The sequence below is a fragment of the Oryzias latipes genome, chromosome 17 (genome assembly GCF_002234675.1).
Source record: "Oryzias latipes chromosome 17, ASM223467v1".
In the NCBI taxonomy this organism is placed as follows: Eukaryota; Metazoa; Chordata; class Actinopteri; order Beloniformes; family Adrianichthyidae; genus Oryzias; species Oryzias latipes.
This window is the reverse complement of record NC_019875.2, coordinates 27,598,866-27,618,303: the sequence shown is the minus strand read 5'-3', so window position 1 is coordinate 27,618,303 and position 19,438 is coordinate 27,598,866. Positions and strand designations below refer to the sequence as shown.

The following is a 19,438-nucleotide window of genomic DNA, read 5'->3' as shown; positions in this document are numbered from 1 at the left end:
GTCCCTCTGAACCATCAAAGCTTCTCCTCTCTGGCTCCGCCCACTCCTCCGAGCGCATCCATATTCACTGGGTACATCAAATAGATGCACTGAAGAGAAGAAATAATGCCGGCTGGGGTTGGAGGGGGTCTTGGGGTTTGACTAGTGTGAACAGACTTCACAGTGGGGGTGGGCAACTTGAATGCGGCTGATTCCCATGCAGCCGGCAGCCTCACTTCCACAAACTCCAGGGAGGGCAGAAGAGCAGAAAGTGAGGGAGGGGGACAGCAGCAGAACCACGGACTGAAAGGAAAATGACAGAGAAGGGGGGGAAAAAAAAGGCTCAACACTACAGAGGAAAGAGAAAAAGGGCCCCCCAAAGAATCAAAGGTTGCTAAGGGCAAGAAATGAAGGGGTAAAACAGTAAACTCCAGATTCTTCTTCTGGTCCAGCGTCTCACTGTGAGGATCTGTGCTCCCCTCCAAGGAGGTTTGTGTCCAAAAGAATGGAGACAAACATTTTTCCATGTTTAACAGATGCCACTTTTCTGTCTTCCAGAGCGAGAACAGATGACCAGATTTCAAAAGGTTGTTGATGGCCATAGAGAGGCCACTCGTGGAGCATCTGGGTGCTGTTGGGAGGCAGAGGGATGAGCTGAATATATTGTGACATTAATGAGGTTGTCAGCCTCCTCATGATGGAGTGTCTGTGTTTGTGTGCCAGCAAGACTAACACCCTTAAACGCTCATGCGGTTAACCCCTGCTGAACCCTTTCCCAGGATACAAAGCTAGGGGGACGATTACACATGGCCTGCTGAAGCGTGTGGCCCACTTCAAGCTCACAAAAAAAAAAATCTAGGGAAATATGAAGCAGATAACTTGAGTGTCTTTCAGGTAATCAGTCACCGTTTTCCTAATGATTTCCTAACCATGCTGACACTTAACCGTATGATCAAAAAGGCCATTTGATATTAGTGCAGCCTTTGCTCCATATCCGCAAGGAAATGAAACCATGTCGTATCTGAGCAATTAGTGACTGGGGTAGCCCTTCCCCGCATAGGGCTAATTACTGACCTGTGGGTTCCATTTAGAGAGAGAAAGTGGAGTGAGGACAGCGTTTGACCAGCCTTTCATTTGTTGTAATTAATTACTCTCCCTCCACCGCGGCTTCTGGGGAGGCGGTGATGCTAAAAATCTCTTCAGAGAGTTGGCTGTGTGTCACTAGTAATCTATGAGTAGACGGCGGCTTCCTCTGGGTTTTGGGGACCAATGTGAAGGACGGGGCTTTACAACCACAAGTGCGAAAGCAAAAGTTCTGATTTTCACGAACTGCAAAAAAACATCCTGAGAGGATGGCGGCGGCGCCGGAGCAGAGTGGGTTAAAACAGGCAGAGGGGCCCCGGTTGGGAGAGGTTAGCACCGTGATTCATTTTTATTACCACACAGCCCCTGCAGGCGGCAGGAGTGGCAAATTATTTCTGAAACAAAGTGGAGGGCTCTCATCAGAGCTATTACCCGCTAGTGGCCGAGGGCAGCACAAAGACTACAGAGGGTGACAGTGAGAGGGCCCCCCATCAGTGAGGGATAGCCTTCCATATCCGTCCACGCTCCGGGACACAAAAATGGGAACTGCTGTTTGTGCATGTGTGTGCTTTAAGAAGATGGGGGAAGGGGGGGCGGGAGTGACCGCTGCTCTGGTATCCGCTACAAGAAACGGTGGCGTTTGCCAACACCAACATGCAAATCACTTAGAAGTTATACGTGAAACACAAAGACTCCGTCGTGATAATTAAAAAGAGCAGCCAGAGTATCAGTCTGCACACTGCAAACTATTTGATCCCTGCAAAGATTTAAAACCTCGTTTGAAGTTGCACTTTCCTTCACTTCTTAAAAAACTCACCAAAAAGACACACAATCATCACTGTTAGGGTAAACAACAAACACACCTAAAGGCTACATTGTTGAAATGCACTTGAGATACAGTACCTTTGGTACTTACTTTAAATGTTTTTTCTTTTTTTTACATCTTTTATCTTTCTTTTATGTATGTAACACTTTGAATGCATGCATATGTGCATATTTAAATATATCTCTTACCTTTTTTACTTGGTCAAATTATGTAAAAGAGGGAGAAAACAAGTCTTCTTCATTCTGTTTTCTTTCATTTCCCTTGAAAAGCAATTTGTGCACAATCTTTTGCTTTAGTTTTTGAGTAAATGAAAAGAAAAAAAGAAATTGAAAATAAAAACAAATTGAAATTCTACCTATTTTGCCAGGTTTAAATTTAAGCTTCTCTCAAAGTCATTACAGTGGGAACTTTTCATCCCATTAACAGCATGGATCTAGAAATAGGGAAATTATTATTTTAATGCGTCAAAACTCTTTTTGCTCCGAGCTCCTGACAATAGAAAAATATGACTTTGGACCAGAAAAACTCAAACTTCAGTTTTATTTTTCTGTCAATTTTAAGGAGGTTGTTACTAAATGTTTACAAGTTAGACTAGCATTCCGAGTCATTGTTGTGGAAACGAAATTCTAAGAATAAAAAAGTAATACTTTTATATTTTGTTGGATTTACTCAAGATGAGCCAACTCATTTTGTTCAAAAATGACTCATTTCCACTTATTACAGTAGTTTTTTTTATCACTGTAATCAAAATGAACTACAACTAGATCCATAAAACCTAAAAAAATGTAAACCATTTGCTCAGGACTAGTAAAAAATAAATCTTATTGGGTTGGATAACATTCAATTTGAAGTAATTCCATCTAACAGTTAGCTTTGTAGCTTATTTAACCCCTTTTGTGAATATTTGTGTGAAATTCCCTGTTTCCAAATGACCGGCTGCATGGACATTTCCTTTTACAACTTTTCTTCAGAAGATGAATCCTCTTTTCCTATTTTTAGGTTTCTCTTTTGAAGTGTACAACTTCTGGTTTTAGCATTTCGATGCGACATTTAAAGCAGGCATTCTGAATTATTGTATTTTGTGTTTTTATTTACATTCCATTAATCTATAGCAGGTGTTTTATTATAAATTACAACATTGGGAGCTTGAATATTTTTGGGCTTCATAAATAAAAATCTAGTTTTACAAATTTAAACCGATTTAAGGAGCTTTTGAATTTAAAGCATCTTTTGTTTTTTACTCTGCAACAAACAGATGATCAGGAGTCACGGATGCACATCCACACGAACGCATCCAAACAAATCAGCCCATTAAGACGCCAGCAATCACTCTGATGTACACCAGTAATTTCATTCAACGGTGGGTCTTTGCACAACCAATCTGTGTATTGTGTGTTTTTTAGGAGCCGGAGTATCATAAGCAAAGCCAGCCTTGTGGATGAATGCCTTCTAACTTAAATCTCAAAAATGCAAAGAGGTAAAACTAGTCTTGCAGGAGACGTTTCATCAGAAGCCGGCTTGATATTCAGGTAGTTACTGAGTCGTTTAGATTAGGTGTCACTAATATTTAGCTGAAGTCAGCAGCCATCCGCTGCCTGACTGGGTGCCATCAGTAAGCTGCTTCATGACAGAATTAAAATCATTTCTACATATGCGGCGCTAAAGTTAAGCGAAAAAAAGCGTAGAAATGTGAAGTCTTCCATTTATTTTAGCAGCAAGAAAATGATTAGCATCTCTCAAACCAACCAGGGGGCTTGTGAGATATTTAAAGTGATTGTTTAAGGATTGGTTATGCTGCAAGATGTAGTGTTGGACAGAGAGAGCTAATGGAGCTATTGCTGCAGGACAAGATTGGATTTTTAAGACAGTGAAGAACCTTGCTGCTCGAGGCGACGTGGAAAATCAACATCAATAATCTTTCATCAAGTCCAGGGTGGAGGACATAAGCAAAGATACAACTCAATAAACAACTGTAGGCCTTCATTGGGGGCTGTTGTGACCAGAGAGCAAAGGATTGATTCAAGAGGTGAAACTATGAGCAGCTGTTAGCTGTTAGGAAACGATAAATGAGATGGGACGTTCAGAGAACAGCTTCTGTGGTCTCGGCGACTGCACACCAACGCCTCGCTCCTACTCTGTGCAGAAATACTCACTTACACCACTTCCACTTAAACAGTCAACAGAGCTTTCTTCTGCTAGGATAAAAACAGATATAGTTCTTTTTTTCTCTCTGGTTTCTCTCATTACTATGTATTAATTTGACTTTGGAATAACAGATTCTGCAGGGAGCTGGTTCCTACAGATGAAAGTCACAATTATGAAACAAAGCATAGGATAGGAATGTAAGAACATTGTTAATTTGTCAAGGTTATTGCTAACATGATTGTACACTATTGAGATTAGGATTTACTATACACAGTACATTTACTGGCATCTGGCTCAGAACTGTACAGCTGATGATGGCCATTTTTGTTGCACCGGAAAAAAGGTTTGGTGATGTCATGGGCTGTCAGCCAGCAGGAGATTGTAAACAGAGAGCTCTCAGCATCTGGGAAGGTCTGTGTGTGCGCTCGGGAGGTTTAGTCCCGCCCACAACTCAGAGGTGAATTTCTAATAAACTACAGCCATAGTTGTTATTATAAATAAAAGACCGCTTGTCATAATTTGAGTTTGTTTTGTCTTGGTTTTTGTTTTAGTTCTTGTTCTGTCTTGTTTGGTTCTGTTTCCTGTTTTATTTTGAAAGGGTTCCTGTCTTGTCATGTCTTGAGTTTTACTTCCTTGGTCCCCATCTGCCCTGATCGTGTTCACCTGTGTCTTGTCTGCCCTGCCTGTATATAAGTCTTGTCTCTGCCTTCCTCTTGTGCTGGTCCATTAACTTCTGCTCATGTTGTTAACGTTTTCTTGTCTAGCGTCCATGTTCCATGTCCCTTGCCACGCCACAGTAAGTTTTTTGTTTTGTTTGGTCATCCTGCTCTGCAGCGCTTTTTGTTATTAAAACCCTCTAGTCCTGAACCCGTTGGCCTCCCGTCTCTGCGTCTGGGTCCTACCGGCTCTCGAGCCTCCCCTCAGATGACACCGCTGGGAACAATTTGAAAATTCCCAAAAGATGATCGGAGTGGGTCTTTAACCAAAATATCACTAATGTTTGCAGTTTGCCACTGGATTACTCCCCTTTACATCTTTCACCACATAAGTCTCCAGAAAGGCAGACTTATGTCTGACTTATGTCTGCCTTTCTTATAAAACAATTATAAAACATCTATGTTGTGAAAAATTGCCACATTCAATAATATGAATTCATTTTTGGATCAAAATTTAAAGAAACACTCTGTTTTGGAGAATTCTGTGGGATGAGCACACTACTGCCAATGCCACACCAGAGTTCACACCAGGGTTCAGTTGCAAACAAATTACTTAGGAAAATCTTTCACTTCAAGCTTTGGTGTAGAAGGCCCTCTTAATCAACTGTAAGCGAGTCAGTTTGGCACTTATATATATATATATATATATAAAAACAAACTATTTGTGTAAATAAAACCAAACTGTTAACTATGACAATAAATTAAGCAATCAAAAATATTTCACTTCAGAAATAGCCCAAATAACATCAAACTAGATGGTTGGTTTTGCTACCAACAGTTCAAACATTTAATCTGCAATAAAATATAATTACTTAATCAACTATTAGACTTAATCATTTAATAGGTTGTGGATAGTCACCATGTGCTCTTTAGCTTTGAAAGATTTCCATTTAAATTACACAAAAAAACTTGTAGAATGTGTGATGACATGACAAAAAATATGTGGCAGGACCTACAAGTGCACATTTTACTTATGCACTGTTTGTTTTTTTCTTTATTAACACCTTTGCAATAACGCTGTAAAATGTTACCAAGCTGTGTAGAAGTATAATGCCCCCCAGCTAGACCCCCGCAGAGCCTCTTTGCTGTGACAGACAGAGTGATGACCCGGCCCCAAGTGATGGATATGTGACAGGGTGGTTTGGAACCTGGGGGCACGGCTCTTGGGGCAAGCTTTAACCATCATGGTGCACTTAATTACCTGCACCGCCACACAACGGGTCATTAGTCAGGCTGGAATGTTAGGTCTTCAACTGTCACAGCGAGGTGAAAAAAAACATCTTCCTGCGAGATTAGGGAAGTTCAAAGGAATAAATACAAAAAAAAAAGCTGTGCAGGAAATTAGAGCTGAATAAACATTCACAGGGAAATCCTTCTGTTGGAATGCCATAGAAAAATTGTTTTATCTGTGTTACAATCATAAAATGTTTTCTTGATTAGCACTTACATGCCAAGTGACAACTCGGACAAGTTAGAGCATTTCTAAGGTAAGTGCAAAGAGATGTAACGTATGCCACGCCTTCCATAAACTACTGCTGTCAGGCAGACCCAGAAGACAGCAGTGATGGAGAAACTCAAAATGCTCATGCTCAGACATACAGTACTGCGTTTTTGGCTCAGTAAGCTGACATTTATGGACCCCCGGTGCTTCTTATGGAGCGTTGTGGTGTGAACTGCCTCTGCTGAGATGTGGGTGGCTAATAAATGGCAGTTAATGGAGAGGAGACATTGCTGTTGTCTCTTTCTATAATCTCCGAGCGCTTCATTAGGCAGCACCTTTATTTGCAAATGTGAGCTAACCTGGTGCTGTCGCTTCCTGGCTTGGCGTATCCCTCCAGAGCCCCCTCCCACACGCTGTTGGCCATGGCGTTCCCGATGGCGGTCATCACCATGCTGAGCTCCACCGGCCAGCTGTCCAGGTCCAGGGAGCGCACACGGGACAGGTGGGTGCCCAGGTTCCTGTGGATGCCGGAGCACTCGATGCACATCAAGGCCCCGAGATTCAAACTGGCCCAGTCTGGATCTGTTTGACAGAAAGTCAAAAATGACTACACAAATGCAGGAAGTGTCTTTTTTTTTTTTGAGATTTAAGTATCCCTCCAAATGTTTTTTTTAGATAAGTAAGATAAAAGAAATTACATGCTGAACAATTTCCCTAAACAGTTTAGAATGAACTTAAAGACACACTCCAAACATCTTTTGATCCATTTTCAAAGCGTTCCCAGAGGTCCTTTATTATGAATATGTTGCTTTTAGCCCAAATCAAAAAACCTGTCATTTTCTAGGATGTAAATTCTGCAAAAAGCGGCAGGAATTCATTAGAAATTTGCCGCCGACTTGTGGGCGGGGCCGTTGGCCAGCAGCAACTCCACTCCCCTTTTCCCTCCCTGTTGCTGAGAGCTCTCTGTTTTTGGTGCTCTCCCGCTAGCTTACAGCTAATCACACCTGCAACCTAACATTAGTCATACATGTTTTATTCAGAGTCCAGCTCTCTCAGGAAAACACAGACGTACATGGATCTATTCATCTATCAGAATGGAGAGGAGCCTGTGGCCGGCCTACATCACAAATAAATTATTTTTCAAACTGCATTTTTTCTTCCACTCCTGATTCACAATGATATGCATAAAGTAATATTCAGAAATAAAGCTTTTTTTGAATAGACATATATACAATATATTTGAAATGTTTTTCAAATTTAATTCAAATGAATTTAAATTAATTGAAATAAAAGCAAATAGTAGGGATTTAATGCTTTTAGAAAAATGCCACAAATATATGCTAAAAACACCATTTTCAGAGTGGGTCTTTAAAAATATATATATTTACTATATTTAAGTCACACGCAGGGTGTTCCTACTGTTTTTTTCTCAATAGTTTAATCTGTCTTAAAAAAAAGTAAAACTAAATACAACTCACATTTTTGAGCAAAAAAAAAAATACATTTGCTAAACTGTAGGTTGTCTGCTTCATTGCTTTTTTTTATAGTATGTCATGTTATTTAGGAGTAAAGTCAAATACAAAGTAAGAATGCCCATTAAAACATTCATTTCTTTCAAAATTCTGTTTTGTGGAGTTGGCTATTGTTGACCAAATCACTACTTACCAATTACTAAATATTCTGCACAACCTTAACCCTCAAACTGGGAAGTGTGTTTTTTTATAACCTTTTTCTGTATTGACTGATGTGTCTGTTCAATAATTTGGAATTTCTTGCATAAATTAAATGTCTTTTTGTCTGCGAAGGGTGAGTACAGCAGCAGACAACGCTGGAAGGTTTGCAGATAATTCACTCACTGGGTGCATCACAGTCCACGCAGAAGCTGTTCCCCCTCACGTTTCTTATGGACTGTATGGCCAAGGCATCACTTTGGCTTCCTAACCGAGACTGTGAGAAATGAAAATGGACAGAAAATAATTATTTTTGTGTTGAGTAAGACAAGGCAAACACTTCCACCTGGACTCAAATGGCAGTAAACCTGTAAGGAGGACAGGAGAGGTTCTTCTGAGCCCTGGAAGACTAAGGCAGACAAAATATGAATATGAAAATGAAGCCGTGTCTCCCCAACAGCAGACGTGTCGTAGCTCTGATATCTGTCGGTTCTAATAAGAGGACACCCCCCACACTGTGCTGCACCTGTCTGACAACCTCCCACATGTCACAGCTTGAAGTGGGTGCGCAGGCGAGTGTGTGGTAATACAAATTTGGGTAGAAAGAGAAAAAGGAGGAATGGCAATGAAGCAGCAGCTCTGCTGATGGTTCCTCCCAGCTCTCTTTCTTCTGCTGATCTACTGTACCTTGTTCTTTATGACCTCACAGGACTGCAGGCTGGCAAAGATCTGACTCTCGATCAGCTGGACCCACAGCTCCCGCTCCTCATACGTCGATGCCTCAAAGTTCCACGTCTGACCCGTCAAAGAGACGATGACAAACTCGAAGGAATCTTCTTGTTCTGTTAACAAAAAACAAACATCACTGCTCAGTCCAGAGCTGCAGAACCCCATGTTATCAATTTAGACAGGCTTGCAGGGTTGCCCCTTATATATTTAGGAAATGGCCACCGTTTAATTGAAAGAAAGGCAAATAGTTAGAATTTTATGCTTCAAATTAGTCCATTTCTACCCACATTCTACTCTGAATCAGGTTCCCACTTCTCCATTGGTTGTGTTTAACGAGGCTGTATGAAAATGTCACCTGACGTTTTCAGTGAAGAGGCCTGACACGACATATGTTCCAACACATGCTGGAATGCCTCTGCGGTTCAGAAGCCATTCATTAAGCGCTTACAGTACAACATGGCAACGCACAAAGTCTCCGATCTGTGCACACGCCTCAGCTCATTGCCAAATGATTTGTAATTACCTAATTATGTCTATGCAAATAGTCATCTCATTTGCATAAAGCATGTTTGGAGGACTGCAGACAAACAGACACAAAAAGTCTTCCTCGCCATTGAAATATGTCTGCTATTTGATTCATTCATAAATCCGTGTTTTCCCTATCTTACCACGATGGATTCTAAGATTAAAATAAGATAATATTTGAGGTAAATATGACTGTTTAATCACATTCTGATTGTTGGACAAATGATCCATTTAGAGACATTACTTTGTCTTTTTTTTTTTTCATGTCAAGAATCAATAGATTGTCCTTGCTGCTAGAATCCGCCGTGTGCTGTTAAATGACAGATGTGTGGGGGCCGCCTCTCGTGTTTCTGTCGCAGGGCCGTGTCTTCAGGGAGAAAGCAATAATCCAATTAGCTTGACACCCACTTCAATTATCTGATTTAGTTGGGAAATCGACTGCAGGTCACAAAGAATCAATAAAGACTTGGAAAGCTCTTCATTTAGGCTTACAGTGAAAAGTCTGTGCGGGAGTGACATTTAAAGCAGGGGAATTTGACAAAACTTGCAACTTTATGTGACAAAGAAAGAAAAATACACAAACAAAAAAAGGATTAATTACGGCACACATAATCGAATTTGCTTATCCTGGTTCAATATACCTTCAGGTACAACTATTAATGCCTTTGATTAGAAATTGCGATTCCAAGTGTTGTTTTCGTGCTCTCATCATTTACAAAAAAAATAAATAAAAGATCCTGAACAAAGCTAATTATTCTGTTGACTGCCCAGGCAATAAATTGGAGGCGTTAAAACACTTTCATTATGGAGATTAAAAAAGCAATGGATTAATAGTTTCTTAAACTGATGAGTGTCCATGGGAAAACACTTCATGCACCTCATGTGTAGAAATTCACGTGTGGATCACGTCAAAGACAAACACAAGAAGAAGAGATTTTTTCTATTCATCAAGTCAGAAGTAATCCATGACATCTACAGCTGTGGCTCACAACCTTTTTTAGGCCACAGACCACTTTAATGTCAGACAGTATTTTCATGGACTGGTCTGTTTGAGGCTGTAGTTTTTTGAGCTTTTAAGTGTATTATAATGTTAATTCATTATAACAAACCCAGCTGTATTTTGATCCAAACCCAGCCCCTCCCTATCCACAATAACAAGGGGGTTCTTACATTATGATGTAGATAAGTGAGGAACCGCCCTTTCCAGGAAGAGTCTGCGCTATCAGCCCCCCCCCCCCCCCCCCCCACTATCTCCATGGAGCTAGCTGTGATTGAAAAAAAAATGCTTTGTTTTTGTTTTATTAGCACAATCCATCTTTCCAAAAGGTTCAGATGTTGTTTGTTGTCGTGGGAGAATCGCAGACACGCTGCCGAGGCCGACTGTGTTGTTCAGCGTGCCAATATATGATCATATACATGGATGTAGTTTACTCTAAAAAGGCTTAAGACAGACTGGATCTAGGCACTTTAAGATTTAGGTTTCTGGAAAGTCTATTTTTCAAAATAAAATGCTTCTACAATGACTGTAGTTTAAAAATACAGTCTAAGTATGTTTGTAAAAAATAAACATTCAATGAAACAAAGTTGTTGAATTATAGAAGTTGTTTTTGATATGTAAAAATGTAATGTACAGGTTTTTTTTCCTTTCATAGAATGCCATATTGACACTGATACCTCAATCCAGACAGAAATTATTCTTCAAAGCAAAAATATAAATTCGATTTTGTTTTTATCCAATATTGATACATTTAGAATTTTTGTGCCAATGTTTTTTTTAACAAGTTCCTGCCGCCTGTCTTATTTAGCTTTACCGTTTTATAGAAAATTCTTAAATGTCCTCTTGACAAGTTTCCATAAAAACAGAAACGACTTCCACAAATTAGCAACTGTGTTTGATTCAATCTTCATGCCTGGTAAAATATTTGCACTTGATTCAAACTTTCTTTGTACTCTAGATTTTGTGTTGGACCCATAAAAATGTGATCTAGATCATCCCTTAGTCGGCAGAATGTAGACTAACAATCGGGCCCCAGTTCCGCTGACTTTTCAGGCAAATAAATACTACAAAATAAAAAGACACCCCTCATAACAACTGGTATTTTCTACATCTAATAATAAACGTAAATCCAACGTAAAAGCAACTTTATTACCGACTTTGCTAACTTTGGGCTTGAACACAAGGCCGATGCCGCTCAACCATTAGGGCGGGGGGTCACCAACACGGTGCCCACGGGCACCAGGTCGCTCCCAGGGGCCACAAAAGTAGCCCGGAGCCAGCTCTAAAAGTAGCACAACTCACCAGTGAGCTGCGTCTAAAGTTTACTTTTATTATGTTGCTATTCGTTTTAAATCACACTTGCATTTATTTAGATTTAAAAATGACAATATCTTAAAATTATGTTCATTATACAGTTTCCCCCCCCTTATTTGTGTGTCAATATTCGTGGTTTCACATGCACTGATTGAGGTGCTGTGCGAATTTCTGAGGAAGGGGGGAGGAGATAAAGAGCATGCTGGCCTGTCGGCCTCCAACAGCTGGTTCCAGCAGTTCTTGAATAACTATAACCGAAGTTTGTGTCCATGCATGGAGAAATGGCATCAGGTAACTCAGAAGCGGCCGGAAAAAATTCTAATACGCTGAAAAAGAAAATAATTATCATCTGGATGAATGAATGACGAATGAAACCGGTATTGCTGCCTTCTTCTGGACATCAGTGAGGTTGTAAAATGGGACATATGTCTCAGCTGTTGCCTTTAGAGTGTGGAAGGCCAAATGATCTCCATCATCTTTAACACATCCACAAGAGCCTGAGATCAGCTACCAATTAGTCACAAATTAACAGCTCTACAATGATCTTTACATACAAGAGCTGGCAAATATAATTTTCTTAAAGGCGGTACAATAAAACGGGAAATTACAGCCTAATATCTGCACAGCCTCAATAAAAAGAAGCGGATAAGGATATGCATGTCTGTCCAGCATTTACATGGATCATAAAACAGTTTGGAAGCCTCCTGTTTACACGTACTTATTTACTACTTGATGGTTTCTTGTAGCAAAACAACAGTACTTAATTACACTGCCTTAGGTACTTGTGCTTAAGTATTTCCATTTTGATTTCTTTTGTGCTGCTCCTTTTGCCACAACATTGAAGGTTTTTTTCTTTTATTGCCTTAAAATCTTCCTGCAAGAAATGGAAAAGTAAGATCTTAAAAAAAAAAATAACATGGAAAATATTGAAAAACAGCTGTGTTTGCCAGGTAGAGTCTGATAAATGAATGACTTTATTTGTCATATGCAGTATCAACACAGCAATACATATATTCCCAAATCTTGTGAGTTATAATCTTTGTTATTCTGTGTTTGCTGACGTATTCTGGCCTTATGGTGGCATCATTAAGCTCATTACTGAGACATTTATTTCCAGATTACTCAGAAGATTTTCAGATAAATTTCATCCAGCAAAGCATCATGGGATAGAATGGATTATGAAACCATCAGAAAATGCAGAGCCCTAAGGTTAAGGTTAACATTGTTCATATGATTTATGTATGCTAAAATCTTTAGAAAAAAGGTATTTCCTTAATTTGACCTCATAACGGCTGACAAACTCAATGACATGTTAGGGTCAAAACATTGACATGTCAGTTCATGTCGTGTTTCACAAAATAGCAACTTAAATTCTTTGATTTGGAATTAATTTGATTTTGGTTCATTTTTCCAGACTAATAAAATTACCATATACAGTGTTTAAACAGGGCCTTTTTAGTTTTTAACAACATTGAAAAGAAGATACCTCATGACTTGATTCAATTTCAACATCAATTCTGTTTGCTTTGTTTGTTATTTTAATAGTTATTTAGTAATATGTACCAACGCTGACCAGAACCTCTGGACTTGTGAGGCACAAAGACCAATGGAAAAAGACACAAATATTTAAACAAATATTAACAAATACTACATTTAATAAACATCGTCCTTTTTTACAGTAACCAACCATTCCCCCAAAAATTGAACAAAAACAGCTATTTATTCTTAAAACATCTTTATTTTTATTTTTTATTTTTATTTGTCTATTTTTAAAACATGTATTCCTTCCCTTCACTTCATGAAGGGAAGAAATAGATGTTCTCCTCTTCTGGAATTTGAAGGAAAAAACATTTCTACTGTTTTAGTTTAGTTTTAGTTCAAATTTCCAATTTAAAAAATCTAAATCAGCAACTAAACTAAACAAATATGTAACAATTATTGCTATAAGGTTCCAACAAGTTTCTTCAAGTTAACTTTTAAGGTCATGTGTATTAAAAATTAAGACCAATTTCTCAATCTAGTTCCCACATTTTTCATTATTTCCAATTTTAACGATATTATTCATTAATTCACATGTAATGATCAAAACTGTAACCTTTTATCTTTTTTGTGGACTTTGCCAGGATGCTTTAGCACGCTTATTTTTTTTTTTTAACTACGCTGTGGAAATTCAGCGTATTGGTGCATAAAGTTTGGTTCTGCAGCTGTTTATTTATTTAATTTATCATATTATTTAATTTTCAACAAGTAATGTGAAAGGTATTATTTTTAAATTCATAAATTCAATGCTTTTAGGACTTTGTAAGACCCAGTGGAAGCCTATACTAAATAATGGATTCTTAAATTAAAAATCAACAGGAAAATTACTTTTTTAAGCCTAAAGAAATACAGAAATTCCTTGAAGTTAAATACATTTCATTTTTTAATACATTTCAATGCGAATGCAGTTGGGTTCTTCATATCCAGTCCAAATAACCTAAAACTGCTGTTTGTAGTCTCCTACCAAGCAAAAGGCCATGAGTAATGGTTAAAATGCCTCAACTATTAAAAAAAAAAAACACACTTTATTAGTCAGATTAAGATATCGTGTTATATGAGTGGCATTCGCCTAATCTTGTCACAAATAGTTCTTTTTTGAGAAATTTTTCTCAGCAGTGAACAGCTGGCAGTTAAGTCTTCTGTTTGACCTGAAAATCAAGTCGGAGTCTGCAAAACGGAGCCTGACCTGAGGATGGTGATTGCTCTTTGCTGTGCAGGTGCAGAAGATGCACAGCAGAAGACCTGTGGACCAGATTAGCACCTCGGGGGGTTCGCTGTTGAGCCCAGCTGTGCAGTCTATAAGTTAGTCTACACAGCACAGCTTTTGCTCTGTGTAAGCCACAGGAGACCAATGTGAAGAACTCCTGGTAAGGGATCCGCAAACAGCTGTTCGCTTTGAAGACTCACTATCTGATCCATTTGCATGAATGTTCAGCCTTAGTGATGAGATGTGCAGATGCATATGAGGAAAAGCTGTGCTTTCCGTGCGTGGGACACGCGGTTATGTGTCGTCTACGTGCGTCAAGGCAGTCACTTAAAGAAGTGCTTGCCGTTCCTGTGAATTAACGAGCAGTTGGGAAGAACAGGCCAAGGCGGTGCCATCTGTAAATGTCACAGGCGCTGCTTGCTCATTTTACACATCATTAAAGCCAATATTCCTAACCTGTATCAGAGCAATCAGGAGCAGGCCATTACTGCGACAGGGGCCCCGGGGGGAACCACGACCAAACTCAGAGAGAAAAGAGCGGTGAGAAAGAGCGCACTCTATCTGACACACACATACAGTACACACCCCCTCTGCACTTAAACAAGTAAGAAGCACACCTTCCAACAATGAACAAACACATGAAATCAGCAGCAGTGCCACTTCCCTAATAGCTAGTTCATTTAACAGCAGCGCAGAATGAAAACAGGCCAATTATACAAGTATCTGTGGGCAGTGTGTATAGAGCCCAAATGAGAATCTTGTTATTCCTCTCCCTCCATACTGTGGTGCTCAGAAAGCTAAGCCATTACACGAGCAGAGGCTCCAGGGACAGCTTTCGGAAATGAGAGCAAGTCTGGGAGTGACAAAACAAAGTATTGAGATAAACACCCACCATTAGCACAGGCAGTTAAACCTCCATTTTCTAATCCTCAGCTGGACTCCAGAGGATATTAACACTTAGTTTACTAAGGTGCAGGACAATAGGATTCTGGATTAGTCTGGATTGTCTGTGTAAATGAAGTATTATCGCTAATCGGTTAATTATATTTTTTTCACTGATCTAACTCTGGACAACAATAAAAATGTATTTAAAAAACAAGTGAGAAAATAATTGTGCATTTTGTTTATGGTTTTTTTTTTTCTTCAGAAGAATCAAAGATCGGGTTTGATATATTTATCAAGTTAAATGCATTTGTCCTGGTTTCAGTGTTTACTCTCATTTTATAAGCAAAAGGTAATGTCGTTGACTTTATTTTGAAGGAATTTGGCCCCATTTGTCTTCCTAACAAAACTGTCATGGATGTTTTTTGAAGCAATACTATGAAGGTCCTATCAAATTACAGTCTATTTAAGGCATTGACTGTATATGAGAACTGGACTGAGTGACCCTTCCCCCCTCGCGTTCCAAGCAGGAAGTACATGCTCGGTCCAAGAAGCCAAAAGCCCACAGACATCTATAGAGAAATAAACAGCTATTACTCAATCATTGTATTGGTCAAAAGAACCATTTTTGGTCTGATACCTTTTTCTTAACGTGTTCTTAATAATCCCCGAAACATTTCGTGTTTCTTTTTCTTTTTCTGTAGACCAGTGTTTTTCAACCTTTTTTGAGCCACGGCACACTTTAACCTTGACAAAAATCCCGCGGCACACCAGCATCCAAAAAAATAGATAAATAAAAAAAAAGAAAAAGCTCAGTCTGTATTGATCTACAGCCGCTCTGCAATCTCACATGCATTTTTGTGATAATTGTTGCAGAAAACGCTGGAAGCTGCAGCTGTTTTTTCTAAAAGATGTATTAAAAATTCAGTCAAAAGATTCAAAAACTGTTTGATGTGTGTTTGTTGTTTTAAGACGTTAAGGGGAGAGACTCATTGTGCGCTAAGACAGTCACTTTACTGCATCATGGGAGATGTAGTGCCCGTAATCCGCCGACCGCAGAAAGACCAGTGTCTTTGAGCTTCATGGTTTTGTTCACTTGTTCCAGTCTGATACCAGATTCTGTGGAAAGCTAAACAGCTAAAGACGAGCTTTAGCTGGTATTTTTGTTAGAACAGAGAGACTTTTTTGCGCTAAATCGAAACAAGGAAGTGAATACTTTAACCACTTCTGATTGGTCAGACTGATGACATGTGATTAAGCCTTCAAGAATGATTGGTGGAGACAGTTAAAGGGGCGGGACTTTTCCTTACACAGTTATAGCTGCAGCTAAATCGCGGTATCCCGTTATAGGTATCCCTCCTGTTCCCGTTGTCAAAATGTCTTTAATAGAATCATATAAACACAAAGAAAAAATAATTTTATGATATTTCATATTCTTAACTTCTCAGTGTTTTATCAGGGCCTGTTTGGAAGAACAAAGAGCTGATTTCCTGGAGATGGTAATTGCTTTTAGATCAGTTAATGAGGGCAATTTCTCACGGCACACTTGACCATCTCCCACGGCGGCACACTGGTTGAAAAACACTGCTGTAGAGCAAGTCATAAACTGTTATAAAGTTGTAAACTGGCCATCAGATTCCTTAATAAAAGTAGGTGGTCTTGACAGTCAAAATGTTTGAGAAACACATTTCATGTAGCCCGCTTTCAAGTGGTAGGGGTGTAGACAACAAGCTCACTCCTAATTTGTGAGAACGGTTGCCATAGAAACGTTGACTCAGACTGACTGAACTGACTGAACATGGAACAGGAAGTAAGTCATTTTCTATGGGTGATGGTACACTCACTCGGTCCAGGTCTCATTTACAGTAAATGGCTTCAGGTTAAAACAATTTCTGAGCTGTTAATAAATGAGAATTCTCCAACTTCATTAGAAAATCTCAAAGTCTAGCTGCTGAACAATCGACCTCTCACTGGCCTCCATGAACAACCGAGTCGTTTGGGTAGAAAATAGGACATAAACCCACTCAAAGCTTCATAACTGACAGATGTTTGCTTTTGCAGCTGTAGGGTTCACTATGTTGTGCAGTTAAACCACGTAAATCTGTTTCAGTTTAATTTGCACGATGGACATATTTCTGATTTGGATTGTTTGGATGCAGTTTACAAAAAATATTTTCTTTAGCGGAAAGACAGTTGATGGTTTCTGCGCTGCAGAGAAACAAACTATCGCCAAGTATTCTCTTTCTAATTTCTATTTTAAAAAATTTAATAACACTTGATATAAGACAAAACTAACTTACTAGTAACTTTTTGTTGAGATGTACCAATTTGTTTTTAGACAATAAATCCTGAATATCTTGTTGAGTCATTTACTGTAGCTCTTAAAATAGGATATATTTGAGCACACTGATTTTAAGACATTACATGTCCAATGACTTGAGCAATAGATCTAAATATGATTGTTTATTGCAAAATTCAAGATTTAAATTTTTTGATTTTTTTTTGGGCAGGACATCACAACTTATTTAAAATAATCTTAAAAGTGAATTTTTACACATTGAAATGGCTGATTTATTTATTCTTCTACTGTAAAAATAGTTTCTGCAGCTGAAATGCATAATTTTATTTGTGAAGGGGATTCCGACTTGAAGATCAGCGCGGATCATAACTTCTGGACAAACTCTTTAAATTTTCAAATTACCAGAATATTCCATTTTAGAACTGAATTAGTTTAAGACTCTCCAGGATGTTTAGGAAGGACTTGAAGGGTGAGACACCTGTTAGCACTGCAAAAGTAACACCATTATTTATACAGTACATAATGCACCACTTCTATAATTAGCTATTTATGAAATCAATAAAGTTTGTTGTTTATTTTGATGTTTGTTTTCTTTCTTTTCAGTGTTTTTGTGAGACTTTACCTCTTCTTTACCGTTATTTTTCGCTCCAACGTTTGTTTTCCTAAATCCTCTCTGCACATCTAACTCACTCTGTCTGTAATCGTTTGGTCCAAAACTTAGACATAAAAAAAATGTAATTTATATAAATAATGTTTCGTTTCAAATATGAGAAGGGGTTAGATCTGTCATGCAATAATTTTTTTGTGATTAAGTATTCATAATCTGTAAATAATTATTAAATCTATTTTTAATCTAACTTAATTGTGGCATTGTGGCACAGTAAAAGAATCAAAGTACAAGTTAAAAAGTGGTTTTATGAAATATAATAATACATAATAATAATATATGATAATAATAATAATAATAATAATAATAATAATAATAATAATAATAATAATAATAATAATAATAATATAATAACAGACTTCTGACCTTTACTTTTACTCCACCAAGCAGTATTTTTTCCAATTTTGAACAGTTACGAAAAAAACAAAGCAAAAAATAACAAAACATAAAGTTCAGAGTTTTGTTTTTTTTAACACATCAAAAATCAGTAGGAACAATTTTCTGATTAATCAAAAAATGTTTACCACAAACTCATTTTTAATATCACAAGTATGTTTACATACCTTATTAAGGCATGATAATATAGTAATATTTAGTATTTTATAGTTATATTTAATAATAAATCAATATTAACTAATATAAATACAGTTTAGCCTAAAATATAAAAGGGCTTTATACAAATATGCACCTCGTGTGTAAGAAGAGCCATAACCCCCTATTGTAGCTGTAAAATCTGTTCAACACACGATGCTTTCAGCTCTGATCCGTTTGCTCAGCTGCTGGACAGGACAAGTTTAAAAATAGGAAGAAAAATAAAAACTACAAACTGCAGGACAGAAAAAATAACAAAATATTGTAAAGACTTGTGCCTTATTTCTCTACTAAATGTCTTTCTGTACAAAAGCTCTGTAGGTTTTTCATTATCTCTTGTTGTCTGCCTAATTTCTGCGACCTTTGCAAGAACAAACCTGCATCTTTCATAAAAACCGGAGACTCTCATTACAATTTCCCTCCATTGTGTCACCTATGTTTTGTTGCTCAAGCCAAACGCCCCCCAATAATAAGAAGCTGAAACACTTTCTTTAAAAGAGAAATACATTAATGACGCTCCCCGACAGTCTGCATTAATCAAAAGGGGCTCCCCCTGAACACAAGTCTTTATCGGCCATCGATTTTCCAGTGGGTTTATAGCGGGCGACACACGGCGAGCGCTCGTCGCCAGGCGGCTGCTGGGAAGCACATTACGGTGCTGTCACTTGTCTCGACATGCATCCTGTATCATTCTTTAAGCACATGAGAAGTTCATTACAGCACACGGCTAAGACGGTGCATAAGATATTAGGGGGATGTGCTCCGTGTGCACATTCTTGGAGGAAGTCGGAACAAAGACACGAAAATGGGACTTAATCTTCTGTTTTT

General features: G+C 38.4%; 1 protein-coding gene across 2 annotated transcripts in view; it reads right to left on the bottom strand.

Annotated features, from left to right (window-relative positions):
- agap3 (ArfGAP with GTPase domain, ankyrin repeat and PH domain 3) overlaps positions 1-19,438 on the bottom strand; it is a 145,622-nt gene that overhangs the window by 10,948 nt on the left and 115,236 nt on the right. For both annotated transcript variants that reach the window (XM_023965328.1, XM_011487000.3), the window contains exons 14-16: positions 8,548-8,702; positions 8,047-8,137; positions 6,550-6,772 (exon numbers count right to left, since the gene is read on the bottom strand). In XM_023965328.1, the coding sequence (XP_023821096.1) occupies positions 6,550-6,772; positions 8,047-8,137; positions 8,548-8,702 (469 nt within the window). The remainder of the gene's footprint in view (positions 1-6,549; positions 6,773-8,046; positions 8,138-8,547; positions 8,703-19,438) is intronic.